Here is a 19,548-nt window from a genome sequence, read left to right as displayed (position 1 = left end):
ATGTCATCAGCTGTTCATTACAAAATAATCAAAGAATTGGTTTTTAGATCAGGCTATCGTGTTATTTGTTTCATAATAAGAAGTTGAATGCGTTATTGTTCATATTATAAAACGTCACCAATTCTGGTGTAGAACTCTTCAACTAAAGAGATCTGATTATACCACGTTTCCGGTTTCAAGAAATTGCTGTTTTGAAGAATTTACCAGGGCAGTATGGCACTCAGCAGTTCGCTGTGGATGGGTGACGTGTGTACTTTGTCAAAGACTGATTACTAAACTCTTAACCACATGCATGCTTCACCTCGAAACCATTTCATTTGGTGAAAAGCACCCCAAAACAGCTGATGACAATGACGAGCCAGCATATGGTGGCACTCTGTGAATGACAATTTTATAGACGCAAAATGAATAATACTTTAGATATTGTAGTACCAGCATCAACCATGGCCTCCTGTCCTCATTATTTGATATTTGAATTACAACAAGAAGCCTAGGCCCAAAGAGGTTACAGCAGCCCCCTTGTAAGACTCTAATATTCACACGTAACCCAGTGGTCTAAAGTGCAGTAGTTCACTGCAGTGTTGTGTCCCTTAAACAGTGCAATAATCCAATTATCATTGGTTACATCAAGTACAAACCCATGCTCGCTGATTTCGCCAATGTGGTTAACATCGAGGATATGCATCACTATCATGCTTTTCTACCATAATAATACTGCCAAGATAAAGCTGAAATAGTGTTCATTTAGGCTTTAAACCCAACACTCTCACCCTATTTGATATCTTCAATAATATATATTATATTTTGAAATTCAAACACTCACTGAGATCAACATATATCATTGTTATACTTCAAAATAAAATATATCTATTATGTGATTTTTGGTAGTTAGTCATCAGTGTTTATGAACCTGAGAGTGTAGGGGCCACAGGGGTCCCAGTTGTCTGAGGCACCGTTAATCACAGTGCAGAGTTGCATACCTTAGGCTAGCCAGAAACGTATGATTGTGGGTTCGAATCCTGGTGCGCCCCAATATGTTTCTAGGTTTGTTAGCACCAAACCTGTGCTCGTTGGTTTCACCAAGGTGGTAAACATCTGTGACCTGCATCACTTTGGTCTTTCCTTCCATTAAGCTGACACGCTGTGATATAACTGAAATACTGTTCAAAGCAGTGTTAAAACCAACACACTTACTCACTGCCAGTGAGTGTGAAATATGTTGAACAACACACATTCTGACATTTCCTTTTCTATCATGTCTATTTTGCAGTGTATGTATTTTCACATATTTTGCAGCTAGATACATACATGGATGAATTGTTTATCAGTGGGGCATTTCAACAGCTGGGAGAAAATGTGCTGCATGTGAAACTCATCAAACACAAGAACACAAGGTAATGCTAATCTGGCTGATGTACTTTTTGTATATAGTTGTTTCAATTAATTCCTGTTATTTTACTTATGTTTATTAAATATACAGTTGCTAGTTTCATTTAGTTTTATCCATCTTTCCTGAGGAAAGGGAGTTAACTGACTGTAAAAGTCAAGTTTCCAACCTTGCCGAACTAGGCTGGAATGTTTTGGCTCGATCACATTGTCATCGTTGGCCATTTCGAGTCACGCCCCTTCTTTCCTGTGAAAATGGCGTTAACTGACTGTAAAAGTCCAGTTTCCACCTTTGCCGAACTAGGCTGGAATTTTTGGTGGCTGTTTCGAGTTATGTCCCTTCTATGTCCATCCTATTGACCAATGAGATTCACCTCTCATGTCACTTGCGTTTGCTTCAAACAAAATGGCATTGCCCTATTAACTCCCTTGCCTCGGGAAGATGGCTTTATCAGCCAGCTGTTACACAGTGTATCTGTCCTTCAGTGTAACCTGCAAACTGTCCCATGTCCAGAAGCTCCGTGTACTGATTGGTCAAGCTAGCACCTGAGTTTACCTATTGTTAAACTGCATGTTTTGATCACCTTGCATACTGCACATGACAGTACTTCTCAGATCAGCAAAGGGTAAAGTTGCCATCTTAATCCTTGATTATTATCATAATCAGATTAGTGAAATGTCCATAATCTTTATGTTATATTAAATTAATACAGTATGTTTAAAGTGTGTGTTTTTTAAGTAAACTAAATGTATATAATATAAAAGGTTCTATCTTATTTTTTTAATCTTCATACAGTGAAGTAAACAGTCATATCACTAAAATAAATTATATCACTTCTAGTGAATGAATGAATGAAGTATGTGCGTAAGTGTTGTTTTTAACTTCTAAAATGTTTTATAAGCTGAAAGCCTTTTCTAAATAGTGTTTGAAAAATAGGATTCGGATGTGATGATACATGCGAATCACTGTAAATAGAAAGTGTGTATTACTGTGTTCAACATATTAAGTGTACAATGGTGTTTTTAGTCTATGTTTTATTCAATACAAGTTTCAGATTTTTGTTCACATATGTTAATTTTATGTGGATATTATTATTAGGCATGCCAGAAATTTATGATCATGGATTCGAATCGCAGAATCATCATGAATGTTTCTTGGATGTTCGGAAAGACTTACTCCTGTATCCCTCCAAAAGTTATATATGTATGCATTGCCCCTCAATCCTTTTAAGCATACATATATGTTTAAGTGGGGAAGTCTCACAGGATTTTCACCACCATGATGATACACCTGTGTGTGGGGGTTTCACTGGAGAGATAAATGCCTAAGACCTGCAATGTCCTACATCACTTTAAGTTTAAGAGTCAGATATCTTTGTATGTGAAAGGGTTTGTGTGTTTCTAATGTCAAATAAATCACATTTTGTATGAAATATTTTTAAAGGAGCAGTGCTGTCAATGATTTCACATTTGGTTTCACAGTGGCTGCCTCACTGCTATGTAATATTCTATTTTTCAGTGCCTTGGCTGGATATTGCTTTGTTGAGTTTGGTGATGCAGAGGCAGCCAACAGGGCCATGTTGAAACTCAATGGGAAGATCATCCCTGGGAGCAACCCTGTAAGTACAGGAAAACTCGAGGGGCAGACCCCTAGAGTTTTCCTCTTTTTTCGGGAAAACCTGCTCACATCCCTGAAGTAGACCCAGGGCTTTACCCACACAGATCCAGATGGGGGTGCTGGGGTGCACTGTGCCCTCTTTGAAGCACACTTAAACATTTGTTCACTCAGATAGGTGATCGATTATACTGAGGGTAGAATAATGACAACAATGTTTCTCTCATTTGGCTGTATATTTGAAACAAAATTACACAATTCCTGAACATGATTTGCCCAATTACAAAATGCACCCCCTTTGTTCTGTAGTTGTATCCATGCTTGGCTTTGCCTTTAATAGGCTTTTTGCAGCTGTTACTTGTTTAAAGAAGTTTCCCAAACATGGAATAAGCATTTTAAGAGCATTTTCTTTTTTGTTGTGTCGTTTAACTGTTGGAAGTGATGAGGGGGAGGTAACTCTTGCCTTGTCATTCAAATAAACATCAAGCAGAACATTTCTTTCAGTCTTCTTTGTGCATGTCAAAAATGCTTACTAGCTTCTTTTTTTAATGCACATTATTGATACATAAGTGGGTTTTTTTCAGCCAAGACGGTTCAAGCTAAACCCAGCTAGTTATGGAAAAGAACACATGTTATTGTAAGTAGGAGGGCTCTGTCTAGATATGTTTATTATGATGTAATATTACTAATATGCCTAACTTGTTGCAGCATGTTTCTTTGTAGTAAATTTAAATATATTGTATCTTGGAAAACCTGGTGAGTTGACAAGTTTCACATTGCTGAAGTTATGCTTGTATGAATTCAATACCAGTTCAGAAGTTATCTCCCCTTGACCATCACCTGACATGACTTGATGACGAATGATGTTCAGTCTTTGAAATCTTTGAATAAAAAATGTTCAAAATCTGGGTTGTCAGAGGATGTTTAGCAAGATCTCATTTCTCAAAGGTTTTTACATATCTCAGTATACCATGGTATACAGATTAGTGGCTTAACATCAAGACATTGAATTCATGTAATGTGGGATAAATTGTACAATGTGATTATATATGTCCATGTATACCTGGAAAAAGAAATATCAATAAGAAATACAGTTCGATAACAACATGCAGTGTTATTATGACGGGCAACCAGGTTTACAGTATTGGATTGTCTTAGTTTGTATAATGGTGCTACTCCCATTCTCTTCATCAGTAAGCACTGCTTGACTTGTCCTTAAATTCGAATTAATTCACTTTTTGTTTCTTATATGATGCTTTGTCTTTTACGATGTGTTTTTTAGTGAAGGATTCTCAGCTGCACTTATTCAAAACTGTGTTAGACTGTCTTCAACATGACACTAAAGCACTCGACTACGGCATGTGGGCATGTGCAGTGAACTCAAAACAATCCAGCAGACATCCTTAAATGCTTTTCTTTTGTTGATCTGTGTATGTAACAGAGCAGAACATGAAACGTTTGTGATTTTTAAATCTGTATTGACTTTCCATTGCAGACCCGAGTTTTCCTTGTTTGTTGGTGATTTGTCAAGTGATGTGGATGACTATCAGCTGTACAACGCCTTTGCCAGGAGGTACAGATCTGTCAGAGCTGCCAAAGGTAAGGGTGAACTCATAACTGAGAGCAGTTGTGTACTGCTAAATAGACTTAAACATCTGAACCCACCTGGCTATATATTCCATGCAGTAGATAACAACAGCAGAAGGAGTGGAAAGCTTCCTAATTTAGGACTTGTGTATATCTATCTGGGTTAGAATTGGTCTTCAGCTACCCATGCTTGTCATAAATGGTGACTAATGGGATCGGATAGTCAGACTCGCTGACTTGGTGGATGCATGTCATCAGATCACAATTGATTGATGCTCATGATGTCAGTCACTGGATTATCTGGTCCAGACTGGATTATTTACAGACCACCATCATATAGCTGGAATATTGCCGAGTGCAGAGTTAAAACAGCAAACAAACCTTATTTAGTATTTGGCATTTACAGTGCATGTGTTGAGTTGACGTGGTGCTTTGACAAATGTCTGTGTCACACTCCACAGTAGCCTGTGCACAGTTTAACACTCCATCGCTTCCCGTACACAGCTTCACACTCCATCACATCCCGCACACAGCGCATACAGCGTACACAGCGTAACACTCCATTGCATCCCGCACACAGAGCGTACACAGCGTAACGCTCCATTGCATCCCATACACAGCGTAACACTCCATCGCATCCAATACACAGCGTAACACTCCATTGCTTCCCGTACACAGCGTACACAGCGTAACACCCCATCGCATCCCGCACAAAGCGTAATACTCCATCGCATCCCATACACAGCGTAACACTCCATCGCATCCAATACACAGCGTAACACCCCATCGCATCCCGCACAAAGCGTAATACTCCATCGCATCCAATACACAGCTTCACACTCACAGCGTACACAGCATATCACTCCATCGCATCCCTCACAAAGCGTAACACTCAATTGCATCCCATACACAGCGTAACACTCCATCACATCCCATATACAGTGTAACACTACATCGCATCCCATACACAGCGTAACACTCCATCGCATCCCATACACAGCGTAACACTCCATCGCATCCCATACACAGCGTAACACTCCATTGCATCCCATACACAGCGTAACACTCCATCGCATCCCATATACAGTGTAACACTCCATCGCATCCCATACACAGCGTAACACTCCATCGCATCCCATATACAGTGTAACACTCCATCGCATCCCATGCACAACGTAACACTCCATCGCTTCCTGTACACAGCGTAACTCTCCATCGCATTCCATGCACCAAGTTGCACTACACTTCAGTCCCCTGTTCAATGTTGAACCAACTCGCAAAACATTTGAGAAGGCAGTGCACAGAATTTGGGCAAACATATTTGGTTTGTTACAGGTAGAGGAGTTACGCATGTGGTGCACATGCAGGTCATAACGATGATATTAACTACGCTTCCATGGACACATGTTCTCATGAGACTATTAAGAGATCGGTGTGACAAGTTGTTAGCCGAGACAGGACACGCACACATCCATTGTTCTACTTGTCACAGATCACCTGCTATCCCTTTCTTCGCCATTGGGCGGACCGCATACATAGTTTTATGGGATTGTCAGGTGACAACTCAACTTATTCTGGCTTACCAGTAGAAAATGTTATTTACAAACAGTTTTTTCATTTTTTTTCAAAAAAAAATGCCCAGGGTCATAAACTGTAAAGGAGTCTGCTCATCTTCCTTGACCGATGTCTTAGTTTTCAGGAAATAATAAGTATTTCATGTTGTTGGCTGTTTGGTACTGGAGTCTTGATTTCAGTCAGTATGTATTTGTGTCTTCAGTTGTTCTCGATTCAACTGGTGCTACAAAGGGCTATGGGTTTGTCCGCTTCTCTGAGGAAACTGACCAGCAGAGGGCTCTCATCGAGATGCAGCACATGACCGGCATAGGGCGTAAACCAATCAGAGTCAGTCTAGCATCGCCAAAAAGGTGAGGAACAAGCCCGGGTCAGCCTAAGCCCAAACTGTCAAGTTGACTATCCCAAACAATCAGTTCCTGCAGATTTCTTATGAGTTTATCACAGAAGCAAACTGTCACTAACCGAGTCTGAGTCAGTTTGTCTACTAATGTTAAAGGTATCCTGAGGACTAGTAGAATTTCATGTTTTTTAGGGGTTGACCTTTTGTGTTATCACTTTTCAGACTAGACTATATTTCAGGTTAATGTGCTTCCCTGAGTTTATGTTAGGAATCTATATATACACTCTGTGTACTATCGATATGATCACAACTGACTGACGTTGCTGCAGGCTGTCTGATGGAGGTGGGTCCTACTCCTCATCCTCCGGCTACTACCCTCACTACAACAGCTACTACCCCGGCCCCTACTCCTGGGGCTCCTACATGTACAACTACAACCACATGCACCCCAGCAGCTCCTCACACCACCCAGATGCCCATGTAAGTAGTCATGATGATGATGATGATGATGATGATGATGATGATGGTTTGATTATAATGATAATGTTTGAAGAGGACGGTGATTGATGATGTTTGATGATGATACAGCAACAGCCTGAAAATAACTGAATCTGGACCAGACAATCCAGTGATTGACATCATGAGCATTGATCCACACAACTGGGACAGATGACATGCAATCAAACAAGTCACTGAGTCTGACCACCTGATCCATTTAGTCGCCTCATATGAAAAGCGTACCCCATGGGGATTTCCCGGTTAGAATAGGTCTGCAGCAACCTATTCTGGTCATTAATGGCAATTAAACGGAGGAGGAGGTCAGACTCGGTTGGTTGAGTGCATGTCATCTTACCTTGACAGCATGGATGTCACAACTAACCAACAAACAAATGACAGGCATACGTTGCTGGGAACATTTATTCCTATCTGGGATACCCACATGTCATGGGTGTGAGTTCGGGTTCGCCCTAATTATGAATCGGGGGGCAGGGGTGGCCCAGTCGTTTAAGGCGCCGCGATTCGCTGTGCAGAGTTGCGTTCCCTTGACACGCCAGACACCTATGATTGTGGATTCGATTATGTTTCTAGGTTTATCAGCACCATACCCGTGCTCGTGGGTTTCCCCGAAGTGGTAAACGTCTGAGATCTGCATCACTTTGGGCTTCCCTCCCACATTAAACTGACACGCCGTGTATATAACTGCAATACTGTTAAAAGCCTCGTTAAACCCAACTCACTCACTAATTATGAATCTTGGTTGTCAGTACCAAACCTATGCTTGTGGGTTTCACCAAAGTGGTAAACATCTAAGGCATGCGTTTCGAGAGCTGTCTCTCACCACAAGGAGACCCTTGAAGATCTGGGGTAGAATAGGTCTTCAGCAACCCATGCTTGCCATGAAAGGCGACTATGCTTGTTGTAAAAGGCGACTAACGGGATCGGGTGGACAGGCTCGCTGACTTGATTGATGCAGGTCATCGATCCCAATTGCTTGGATTGATGCTCATGATATCAATCACTGGATTGTCTGGTCCAGACTTGGTTATTTTACAGACCGCCATCATATAGCTGGAATATTGCTGAGTGCGGCGTTAAAAAACCAACCAACCAACCAACTTATCCAAGAGTTGGGGCAGTGGGGTAACCTAGTGGTTAAAGCGCTGGCCCATCATGCGAAAGACCTGGGTTCAAATCCCCACATGGTTTAAAGGTGTGAAACCCATTTCTGGTGTCCCCTGCAGTGATATTGCTGGAATATTGCTAAAAGTGGCATAGAACCATACTCTCACTCAATAATCCAGAGTCACTGTCACTTGAGTGTTCCAGTGATAAAGTTGAATACTTTTCAGACGATGCCTTAAAAGAACGTTTCTCTATGTTAATTTAAAGGTGATTTGTTAATTGTTTCACTAGGACTATTATGGGCAGTCCTATGATGAAGACATGGAGGCTTTAGAAGGTAAACCTGTTTTTCTGTTCTTTTTACTTTTATCTATTCTGTTGTAACATTGTTATTATTATGAAGCTTATGTATTATATTATGAAGCTGTACTTGTTGGTGATATCTTTTTCAAGTGACCATTGAAATGTTGAAAGGAGTTGATGTGGAGGAATCTCAATTATCTATTGTTTATTTCCAAAGGTTTTTACCCAAAATCTAATTTAGATGGTCAAAAAGATCTCAACAGATATAACATAAAAGGCCTCAGCAAAAACTTGGAGTCATTCTATTTCTGTTTGTTGGTATTGAAACTCCTACACTCTGGCATATCTGTACTAGCTCACATTTTCAGTCTTTGCTTGAGAACCAAATGGTTTCAACTTTTTATCTATAATGTAATGACAGTTTGAAATTATGAAATGTGAGCATATTCTGTTGCACATTGTCACTGTATGTGGACCAAGTAGTGCTGCACACACAAATCTAATTTCATTTTAAACATGGCCACTATTGCAGCCATATTGAAATGAATGTGATTCGCCTTTACTCAATTATTTCTGCAAGTATCATTGTAAAATTGAATACCAGTATACTGTAAGTATGTGGTATTATCAGAGAGCATATGACAGGATATGGTATCTGGTATTGTTATCAACAAGTGGTGTGTATTTTGTTTCATTTGCATAACTTTGACCTGTATGTACCAGGGTGCATCCTAGCTTATCCAGTGTATTATTTAGCCAATCTTATGAAATGGAGCTATAATACACTCAATGATCTATTGATGCAAATTTTGAAAAAAAATAAAGTACCGTATTCGACGTAATAAGCGCCCAGGGCGCTCTTAAAATTAGAACTAGGGGGCTCTTATTAGAATATAATTTTGTCGAAGAAAACAGAGTTGAAAGATAAATTCCGTGGTTTATGCTGACAGCCTGAAATGTTTATATAAGAGAGATATATTTTTCCAGAATTTAATTGCCCATAATTAAGGTGGCATTTAAAACACGAGTGCGAATTATACGCGAATAAATAAGTATTGTGTACATTGAAAGGGTGCTAATTGGGATTGTTCACGAGTCAATCTATTTGCAAATATCGCCGTGGGCGCTTATTAGAGCGGGGCGCTTATTACGTCGAATACGGTATATGAATACACATTCATGTGAGTCTTGTGGCTCTTCTATTTTTATTAAGTGATTGACTAATTTTGTACTTGAATGGCCATAAGTATTGACAATAGATTTTATGGCATTATAAACTCACTTGTCCTTAAGTTGCCAGTCTGAAGGAGCTGGACCTGTGAAGATCCGGGGTAGAATAGGTCTTCAGCAACCTATGCTTGCCATAACAGGCAACTAACAGGATCGTGTGATCAGGCTCGCTGACTAGGTTGATGCATGTCATTGTATCGCGATTGTGTGGATCAATGCTCATGCTGTCAATCACTGGATTGTCTGGTCCAGACTCGATTATTTACAGATTGCTGTCATATAGCTGGAATATTGCTGAGTGCAGCGTTAAATAAGAAACAAACTGAAGGAGCTGATCACTATATCTTAGTGTTAGTTTTTAGTCCAGTATTTATGCAGAAATATTTTGTTTTCAAAGCTGACTGCAACTTTTTGTAAGTGGCTGTATTTGTTGACATTGTAAACGACCGCCTCCGTGGTCTAGTGGTAGAGCATCCGCCCGGAGAGCGGAAGGTCCGGGGTTCGATCCCCGCCGCGTCATACCAAAAGACGTTAAAAGATGGTACTTGCTGTTACCCTGTCTGGCGCTCGGCATTAAGGGGCTAAAACAAGGACTGGTCGGCTCGGAGTCAGTATACTGTGTCTGAGTGGGGTATTCATGTTAAATTGCGGCATGGTATCTCAGTGAGCTAGCACTATAAATCGGAATCAGTCCAGACTAGTACAAGCAGCCACACAAACACACACACGTACATGTACATGCACGTCGCTATATAAGTGCAATAATCTTGGACGCGACGTTAAACCCCATTTCACCTCACCTCACCTGACATTGTAAACTATTGACAACATATCCAGGTGAGCTACAGCACTATTTTATCTTTGCAGATCCATGTGTAGAAGTTAACATCAACAAAGAGAACCGAGAATTTATGGAATCAAGCGAGGTGAGCGACTGCATGTTGTTTCAGGCCACTGCAGCAATATTCGAATTTTATGGAGGACTTGGTTATGAAACGCTTGTCACAGGACAAATGTACAATTTCTACTGGACCAAATTATGTTTATCAATCTCCTATAACATATCTCCATTTAAGAAGGACCTCATCTCAAGTTAAGTTTTTTTCAAGAAAGTTTAAATAAGGCTGTATAACAAACTCTCGTTTGAGTGATTTTGATAGCTGATTTGTATAACTTCCAAGTCATTCTGCTTGTTTCAGGCATTTTTTGAAGCTCTGGAGAGATCTCGCTGGTTCCCTCTTGACTCGGTGGGGTCCCAGATTCCCGCACAATGATGTGGTTCTGTTACTGATGAATGATGAAAGAAAGTTGATGGTGTGTGGATAAAAGTGATCATGTCATCTGGACCAGTCCTCAATAATCCTGTGTATCAAGTCTTCATTCTATTTCAAGCAGCAAAGGGGGGCACAGGTGGCCCAGTCGTCGAAGGTGCCGCAATTTGCTGTGCAGAGTTGCGTCCCTTGGGCACGCCAGAAACCTATGATTGTGGGTTTGAATCCTGGTTCGCCCTGATTAGGTTTCTAGGTTTCTCAGCACCATACTCATGCTCGTGGGTTTCACTGAAGTGGTAAACGTCTGAGACCTGCATCACTGAGACCTGCATCAAATACAGCCGGAATGTCATGTAGTGACTTACTTCCCATGTGTTAGTTCTCAGGAAAACAACTTTTCCTCCTAAAATTGTATTTATGTCTTCTGACATGTCTTGGCTAAATATTTCGAGAGGAACTCTTGATTGAGCACGATTTTGAAAGTAGTTCTTTGACGAACTTGCATTAAAAAAAGGCAGTTTGATTGGTTGTTGATAAGTGAGAGGAATTGTGCGAAATTAAGTTAAAGTAGCCAATGGGTCCAGGGTATACAGTGGAACACTGTTGTCGTCAACTGCTGGGGAACCTGAGAAGTAGTTTAACTTATCCAGTGTTTGACACATCTGACGACCTGGTTACCATCTGAGGAGTCGAAGCACCTGATCCATACCCTGGTTAAGCCAGGTGTTTTGCTTGATTGGTCAGCCTTGTTTCTACCCATTTCTACCTGTTTCCTGTCTTTGAGTTTGCATAGCATGTAGTATTAAATTGTTAAGTGTTTGGTCCATTATTGATACAAATTCTAACTTGTGCAAAGTTGTGTTTTTCAAATATTTTGAGGGTAATGTTTAACCGATTTTTAACTCAAGGGACTATAACTTGAGTTTGAGACAACTGCAAGATTTACCTATATGTTAATATTTCATATAAACACAGACACAGTGGTGTTTTGAACAACTTTAAACAATTTTACTCAGACTTACAAATTGCCAGTGCAACGTCTCTCCGTGTTATTTCTTTTAACTGGAAAACGCAAGGAGTTGTCTCCCTTGGACCATGTTGAGTCTTCGCAAATGGGACATGTCTTAAGGGCATATTATTATATATGCTCTAATACTTACAAATATAATATTGTCAATGAATATATACCTATAGCGTCTAAGATCTGGACATATATTTTTCAAATGTTGTTTGCAAATGTTTGTTTGTGTTGTATGGTATAGATGAATGGCTTCAATATCATGTGTGTAGTTGTTTGATTGCTGATGTCTTTGTAAATATCACTTTCAGTCTTGGAAGACATCAAGACTAAATAAAGAATGATTTATGCGAGTTTGAACATTGTTCTCTTGTAAATCTGGACACATGCAACTCTAATGAAACAGTTAATGGAGATGACTGTGGATTGGAAGGAGGATTTGATGGGCATATTTGGCCTGTGTGGTCACAATGGCTGGTGAATAGTATTTGATGTGTGACGAACCACAAGCAGCACCAGGGGCATTCTAGGGCAGAAGTACTCAGCAGCAACCCTAGTGATTGCATGTTGCATGTCATCGTAACCTGACGGATCATTGCTCATGCTATCAATCACCGGTTGGCCTGATCCAGTCTGACCACCTCTGTGGTCTTGTGATAGAGCGTCTGCCCGGAGGGCGGAAGGTCCGAGGTTCGATCCCCGTCCGCGTCATACCAAAAGACGTTAAAAATAAGGTACTTGTTGTTACCCTGTCTGGCGCTCGGTATTAGGGGCTAAAACAAGGACTGGTCGGCTCGGAGTCAGTATACTGTGTCTGAGTGGGGTATTCATGTTAAATTGCGGCATGGTATCTCAGTGAGCTAGCACTATAAATCGGCATCAGTCCGGACTAGTACAAGCAGCCACACACACACACACACACACACACACACGTGCATGCACGTCGCTATATAAGTGCAATAATCTTGGACGCGACGTTAAACCTAATTTCACCTCACCTCACCTGATTCAGGTGAGAGGAAGGTGCCCTGGCCAGATTAAAGAGGTGTTGATGATGCAGTTAAGCTTCTGTCGGTTCCACATTGTATTTATATGTGTAGTGAAAAAACACTGTTACAAGTTTCATTTGATTCATTCAGAGGCCCTACAAGAAATATCATTCGAATGGCTCCATGAATCCAAATAGGAACTTGTATATATCACATGAAGCCAGACTTTTTTCATTTCTATGATAATTTTGTGAAAAATCGGACAGTAGGTGAAAGAATAAATTCAAATTTCTTTTCTTCTTCAAAAGTTTTCTGAATATGTTGATGTGTTTGCATTTTAAATAAGGTTTCCTTCTGTAATGGGAAATGGGTTTAATGTCGCGTTCAAGATAATTGCGCTAATATAACGAGGTGTGCGTGCGTGCGCGCGCGCTTGTACTAGTTTTATTTTATTCCTTTAAAGCCGAGAGCCAGGCAGGATACCATTTCTGAACATCTTCTGGTATGTCGCTGTCGGGATCGAACCACCAGATCCTCAGACGCTCTACCCACCAGACCGCTTAAACACGGAAGCGGTTTTGGTCCGAGGTAACCGAGCTTGACATATAATTTAAATGGATTGGTAGGACAGACTCTGTGGCATGGCTGACTGCGCGTCATCGCACCCAGACAGCGTTGGACTTGCTAATTTACAGTTCCCTTGACAACGTTCACTCACTTTTGCTTTTCGACTAAAATGGGGATCGGGTGTCCAGGTGGTGACATGGCAGATCACGTTTCATCGGAACGCGTTAATCGTTGCTCATGCTATCAACCATTGGTTTGCCTGGTCTAAACTTGATGTTTTACAGACTGTCGTGAACTAGCTAGAATCTTGTGGCGTTGTCCAACATTAACTCACTCTCCCCAAGACCCGTGAAAATCCGGGGTAGAATAGGTCTTCAGCAACCTATGCTTGCCATAAAAGGCGATTATCCTTGCCGTAAGAGGTTACTAACGGTATCGGGTGGTCAGGCTCGCTGATTTGGTTGGTGCATGTCATCGATCCCAATTGCGTGCATCGATGCTCATCATGTAAATCACTTGATTGTCTGGTCCAGACTCGATTATTTACAGACCGCTGTCATACAGCTTGGATATTGCGGCGTTAAACAACAAACAAACAAACACTCTCCCCAAACAACTGACTGGTTCCTTAATCAAGTTATCACCTGTCCCTAATAAAACGTGCAGGGAAGTTGCAGGAAAATGAACTAACAATTTCATTGTATTTTTCTGTAACGAAATAATACCTGACTTTCATTTTTATTGCCACAACAACCAAGTACAAGCACGTTCATTTGAAAGTCATCTTCTGTACAAAATCCAAAGATATACATAAGAAATAGTCATAATCCTATGTTCTTGAAACAAATCACGGGCTCATATAAAATCATTTAAATACTTCTTTCTCCTGGGGCGTTGTTGACTCGTGTTCAAGCGCCACTCCTTTTCTAGGACCTGTTATGTACAAACACGTCCCAATTATCTCGGAATGCGTTGACGATTAAAACCATGTTATATAATCAGACTGTATCATTGCACTGATTTTTTTTACAAACATGCTCCCATTTTCTGCACGTGGTTGTTGTATTGATATATATTTCTACGGCCGATTGATTTGAATTATCGATCTTGTAGCCAATCTCTTCTTTTATGAAGATGAGGGAGAGAGTCCATTTCATCTACGTTCTGTTGAGGACAAGCTGGTACAATGACACATGTTGGACTGTAACAGGATTTGTGTGGAGTGTATTTTAGGCGAAAGTCAGATTGATTTTTAAGCCTAGAAACGTGAAAATAATTATCTACGAAATACCATCTGTTTCAGTTTCTGAAAACACGCTGCATCTAAACTGTGCAGCTATTTCACATTGTGAAATCTAGACAATTCATGTGAGTGTTGCACGATGTTTTCTGTATATATTTGATAGTCACAAAATTCATTCTGGAGCGTTCACTTACATGTTGGCTGAAAATTTGCATTATGGGTTGACTTCACAAATCAACATGATCGAGTAGCTATGTTGAAGGTCTCCAAATCAAAGGTGCATTCCTGCGCAATTATTTTAATGACTGTACACTTAGAAATGTGCGTGATGCCTGGTGGCTTCCTCGGAGCATGTATGTTCACAATGCACATGGTTATATGCCGAAGGGGCCTAATATTTACTATTGCACGCATGTTGGTTTTGACAGGCACGAACTCTGCCAAAGCTATACAAAGTCAGTATTTATATTAATTTGTTTTTGCTTTTTTATTTCGCGACACGTACATTTAGTTTAACTAACAAGCGGGGAGACAAATCGTCTGTTGAAGTTTCTGAGTTGATAAGATCTTTGTAGTTAATGACGAAATTAATAATGTCTTCTTCTGCATCTTCTTTGCATCGCCATTGCCACTTGGTCCAATGCGGAGCACGCGTTGACCAGGGTGTGGTTGATTCCGTATGTAAAATCACTTCGCTAGCCGGCATGGCCACTGCCCGGGTTGTATATTGTGGATGGAGGAGGACAACAGCAGTCAAACCGTCGTTGGTTATTTACTTGGCCATCCGATCTCAGCCAGGTCTCGGCGAGATCTTAGTCAGGTCGCAGTCAGGTCTCAGTCAGTGTCAGTTAGGTGTCAGTCAGGTCGCAGTCGGATCTCAGTCAGTGTCAGTCAAGTCGCAGTCAGGTCACAGTTAGGTCGCAGTCAGGTCTCAGTCAGGTCTCAGTCAGGTCGCAGTCAGGTTACAGTTAGGTCTCAGTCAGTGTCAGGTGTCAGTCAGGCCGCAGTTAGGTCTCAGTCAGGTCTCAGTCAGTGTCAGTTAGGTGTCAGTCAGGTCGCAGTCAGGTCACAGTCAAGTCGCAGTCAGGTCTCAGTCAGGTCACAGTCAGGTCGCAGTCAGGTCACAGTCAAGTCTCAGTCAAGTCGCAGTCAGGTGTCAGTCAAGTCTCAGTCAAGTCGCAGTCAAGTCGCAGTCAGGTGTCAGTCAAGTCTCAGTCAAGTCTCAGTCAAGTCGCAGTCAAGTCACAGTCAGGTCACAGTCAAGTCTCAGTCAAGTCACAGTCAAGTCGCAGTCAGGTGTCAGTCAAGTCTCAGTCAAGTCACAGTCAAGTCTCAGTCAAGTCGCAGTCAGGTGTCAGTTATGTCTCAGTCAAGTCTCAGTCAAGTCGCAGTCAGGTCACAGTCAAGTCTCAGGCAAATCACAGTCAAGCCGCAGTCAGGTTTCAGATAGGTCTCAGACAAGTCACAGTCAAGTCACAGTCAGGTCTCAGTCAAGTCTCAGTCAAGTCTCAGTCAAGTCTCAGTCAAGTCTCAGTCAAGTCACGGTCAAGTCACAGTCAAGTCTCAGTCAAGTCTCAGTCAAGTCTCAGTCAAGTCGCAGTCAAGTCTCAGTCAGGTCGCAGTCAAGTCTCAGTCAAGTCACAGTCAAGTCACAGTCAAGTCACAGTCAAGTCACAGTCAAGTCACAGTCAAGTCTCAGTCAAGTCACAGTCAAGTCACAGTCAAGTCACAGTCAAGTCACAGTCAAGTCGCAGTCAGGTCACAGTCAAGTCTCAGGCAAGTCACAGTCAAGTCTCAGGCAAGTCACAGGCAAGTCTCAGTCAAGTCGCAGTCAAGTCGCAGTCAAGTCTCAGTCAAGTCGCAGTCAGGTCACAGTCAAGTCTCAGGCAAGTCACAGTCAAGTCTCAGTCAAGTCTCAGTCAAGTCGCAGTCAAGTCTCAGTCAAGTCTCAGTCAAGTCACAGTCAAGTCACAGTCAAGTCTCAGTCAAGTCGCAGTCAGGTGTCAGTTATGTCTCAGTCAAGTCTCAGTCAAGTCGCAGTCAGGTCACAGTCAAGTCTCAGGCAAATCACAGTCAAGCCGCAGTCAGGTTTCAGATAGGTCTCAGACAAGTCACAGTCAAGTCACAGTCAAGTCTCAGTCAAGTCACGGTCAAGTCACAGTCAAGTCTCAACCATCTTTGTTTCCAAACGTGTCTGTTTCTTAAGAGACAGACAACACGAGAATCACAATCAGAAGTAGGCCTAAAATGTGATGTATAAACCGATTGGTCCCCGTTATGTTTGACAAGTACCCATATAGACACGTAGATTTAATGACCACAAAAAACAACAACAACAACCAAACAAACAAACAACCGCAATCCCGCCTGTACTGTCTTCCAGACCAACAAGAAGCAACGTCCAAGTCATTGACCGCTTGCCAGACCGCGCCATTCGAGATTCGACTTAGGCTGTCTTGGGGCTTCTTCATATATGGGGAGCAGACGACATTACACGTGCGTCAGGCAGACGACATTACACGGGCGTCAGGCAGACAACAGTTTCGACGAAAGTATCCTTATCATATATATGAGATGCGAAACAGTGCACCACATTGTCTTACAATCGGGCGGCTCGATTCCCCAGGATATCTCTCTCACAATGAATCATATACAATCAGCTAGCAGAGATTGTGTTTACGCTGAGATGTATAACCCACTATCAGGACTGTTGCATATGACAAAGTCAGAGGTCAAGGAGCGGCGGTAGACAGACCTTTGAGTAGTGATAGTTATTCAACAGCATGCGACACTAAGAGTATGATTCAACACTTTCGAAAGTGTCCGTATTGCGTGTTCGAAGAACACCTAGGTTAAACAACATGGTACTTTATAATGGTACGTCAGTGAAACATCGTTAGTTTGGACCTCTTTATTTTGAACCCTGGTAGTCTGGCCCCTGTTTGTCTGGAACTCGAAGTTTGAACCCTGTTTCCCTGGATCATGTTAGTCTGGTCCATGGTAGTCTGGCCCCTGTTTGTCTTGATCATGATAGTCTTGTCCCTGTTTGTCTTGACTATGGTAGTCTGCCCCTTGTAGTTTGGGCACTATTTCAATGCTGCCCCCTGATAGTTTGGATCCCGTTAGTCTGGCCTCTGGTAGTCAAGACCCTGATAGTTTTGGCCCCGTGTCCTTGCTGGCCCCTGGTAGTCTAGACCCTGATAGTTTGGACCCTGTATCCCTGCTGGACCCTGTTAGTCTGGTCCCTCGTAGTCTAGACCCTGTTTGTCTTGATCATGATAGTCTTGTCCCTGTTTAGTCTTGACTATGGTAGTCTGCCCCTTGTAGTTTCGGCACTATTTCAATGCTGCCCCCTGATAGTTTGGATCCCGTTAGTCTGGCCTCTGGTAGTCAAGACCCTGATAGTTTTGGCCCCGTGTCCTTGCTGGCCCCTGGTAGTCTAGACCTTGATAGTTTGGACCCTGTATCCCTGCTGGACCCTGTTAGTCTGGTCCCTGGAAGTCTAGACCCTGATAGTTTGGACCCTGTTAGTCTGGTCCCAGGTAGTCTAGACCCTGATAGTTTGGGCCCTGTATCCCTGCTGGACCCTGTTAGTCTGGTCCCTGGTAGTCTAGACCCTGATAATGTGGACACTGTTAGTCTGGCCCCTGGTAATCCAGACCCAGGGGCCAGACTACCAGGGACCAGACTACCAGGGACCAGGATACCAGGGACCAGTCTACCAGGGGCCAGGCTACCAGGGACCAGACTACCAGGGGGCAGACTAACAGGGGCCAGACTACCAGGGACCAGTCTACCAGGGGCCAGACTAACTGGGTCTACACTACCAAGGGCCAGTCTACCAGGGGCCAGACTACCAGGGGCCAGACTACCAGGGCCTACACTACCAAGGTCTACACTACCAGGGGCCAGACTAACAGGGGCCATACTACCAGGGGCCAGGCTAAAGGGCCTACACTAACAGGGGCCAGACTACCAGGGGCAGGACTACCAGGGACCAGACAACCAGGGGCCAGACTAACAGGGTCTAGACTAACTGGGTCCAGACTAACAGGGTCTACACTACCAAGGGCCAGACTACCAGGGACTACTTTAGGGGCCAGACTACCAGGGGCCAGACTACCAGGGCCTACACTACCAGTGACCAGACTACCAGGGGCCAGATTACCAGGGGCCAGATTACCAGGGGACCAGACTACCAGGGGCCAGACTACCAGGGCCTACACTATCAGTGACCAGACTACCAGGGGCCAGAATACCAGGGACCAGTCTACCAGGGACCAGACTACCAGGGGCCAGACTACCAGGGACCAGACTACCAGGGGACCAGACTACCAGGGGTCAGACTACCAGGGGCCAGGCTACCAGGGACCAGTCTAACAGGGTCTACACTCCCGAGGGCCAGGCTACCAGGGACCAATTTAACAGGGTCTACACTACCAAGGGCCAGTCTACCAGGGACCAGTCTACCAGGGGCCAGACTAACAGGGGCCAGACTACCAGGGCCCACACTACCAAGGTCTACACTACCAGGGGCCAGACTAACAGGGTCTACACTACCAAGGGCCAGTCTACCAGGGGCAAGACTAACAGGGTCTACACTACCAAGGGCCAGTCTACCAGGGACCAGTCTAACAGGGTCTACACTACCAAGGGCCAGTCTACCAGGGACCAGTCTACCAGGGACCAGTCTAACAGGGTCTACACTACCAGGGGCCAGACTATAAGGGACCAGTCTACCAGGGGCCAGACTAACAGGGGCCAGACTACCCAGGGCCCACACTACCAAGGTCTACACTAA

At 42.9% G+C, this 19,548-nt stretch overlaps 2 protein-coding genes across 2 annotated transcripts; both read left to right on the top strand.

The window, feature by feature from the left end:
- Positions 1 to 157: 157 nt before the first annotated feature.
- Positions 158 to 12,296, top strand: LOC139478985 (tRNA selenocysteine 1-associated protein 1-like). The gene is made up of 10 exons (XM_071261709.1): positions 158 to 246; positions 1,297 to 1,394; positions 2,906 to 3,005; positions 3,586 to 3,638; positions 4,497 to 4,600; positions 6,366 to 6,513; positions 6,833 to 6,983; positions 8,418 to 8,463; positions 10,527 to 10,585; positions 10,859 to 12,296. The coding sequence occupies exons 1-10, from the start codon at positions 214 to 216 to the stop codon at positions 10,931 to 10,933; spliced, it is 867 nt and encodes a 288-aa protein (XP_071117810.1). The 5' UTR covers positions 158 to 213; the 3' UTR covers positions 10,934 to 12,296.
- A 3,155-nt stretch (positions 12,297 to 15,451) lies between these two features.
- On the top strand, positions 15,452 to 18,514 carry LOC139478522 (sericin-2-like). Its single transcript, XM_071261014.1, has 4 exons — positions 15,452 to 15,584; positions 15,802 to 16,633; positions 18,075 to 18,273; positions 18,407 to 18,514. Exons 1-4 carry the CDS (start codon positions 15,452 to 15,454, stop codon positions 18,512 to 18,514), a joined length of 1,272 nt encoding a protein of 423 aa, XP_071117115.1.
- The last annotated feature ends 1,034 nt before the right edge of the window (positions 18,515 to 19,548 follow it).

This window comes from Haliotis cracherodii, unplaced genomic scaffold (genome assembly GCF_022045235.1).
Source record: "Haliotis cracherodii isolate W230 unplaced genomic scaffold, xgHalCrac1.p SCAF_4, whole genome shotgun sequence".
Taxonomy (NCBI): Eukaryota; Metazoa; Mollusca; class Gastropoda; order Lepetellida; family Haliotidae; genus Haliotis; species Haliotis cracherodii.
This window is presented reverse-complemented; position numbering and strand designations above follow the sequence as displayed.

What these genes read in the sequence shown, in the direction of transcription:
- LOC139478985 (XM_071261709.1), top strand. Translation starts at nt 214, where the DNA reads ATGGCACTCAGCAGTTCGCTGTGGATGGGTGAC. An exon ending in GTTCGCTGTGGATGGGTGAC is followed by an intron (nt 247 to 1,296) that starts GTGTGTACTTTG and finishes CATATTTTGCAG; the next exon opens with CTAGATACATACATGGATGA. An exon ending in AGACATGGAGGCTTTAGAAG is followed by an intron (nt 8,464 to 10,526) that starts GTAAACCTGTTT and finishes TTATCTTTGCAG; the next exon opens with ATCCATGTGTAGAAGTTAAC.
- LOC139478522 (XM_071261014.1), top strand. Translation starts at nt 15,452, where the DNA reads ATGGCCACTGCCCGGGTTGTATATTGTGGATGGAGGAGGACAACAGCA. An exon ending in CAGGTCGCAGTCAGGTCTCA is followed by an intron (nt 15,585 to 15,801) that starts GTCAGTGTCAGT and finishes GGTGTCAGTCAG; the next exon opens with GTCGCAGTCAGGTCACAGTC. An exon ending in ACCCTGATAGTTTGGACCCT is followed by an intron (nt 18,274 to 18,406) that starts GTTAGTCTGGTC and finishes CTGGTAATCCAG; the next exon opens with ACCCAGGGGCCAGACTACCA.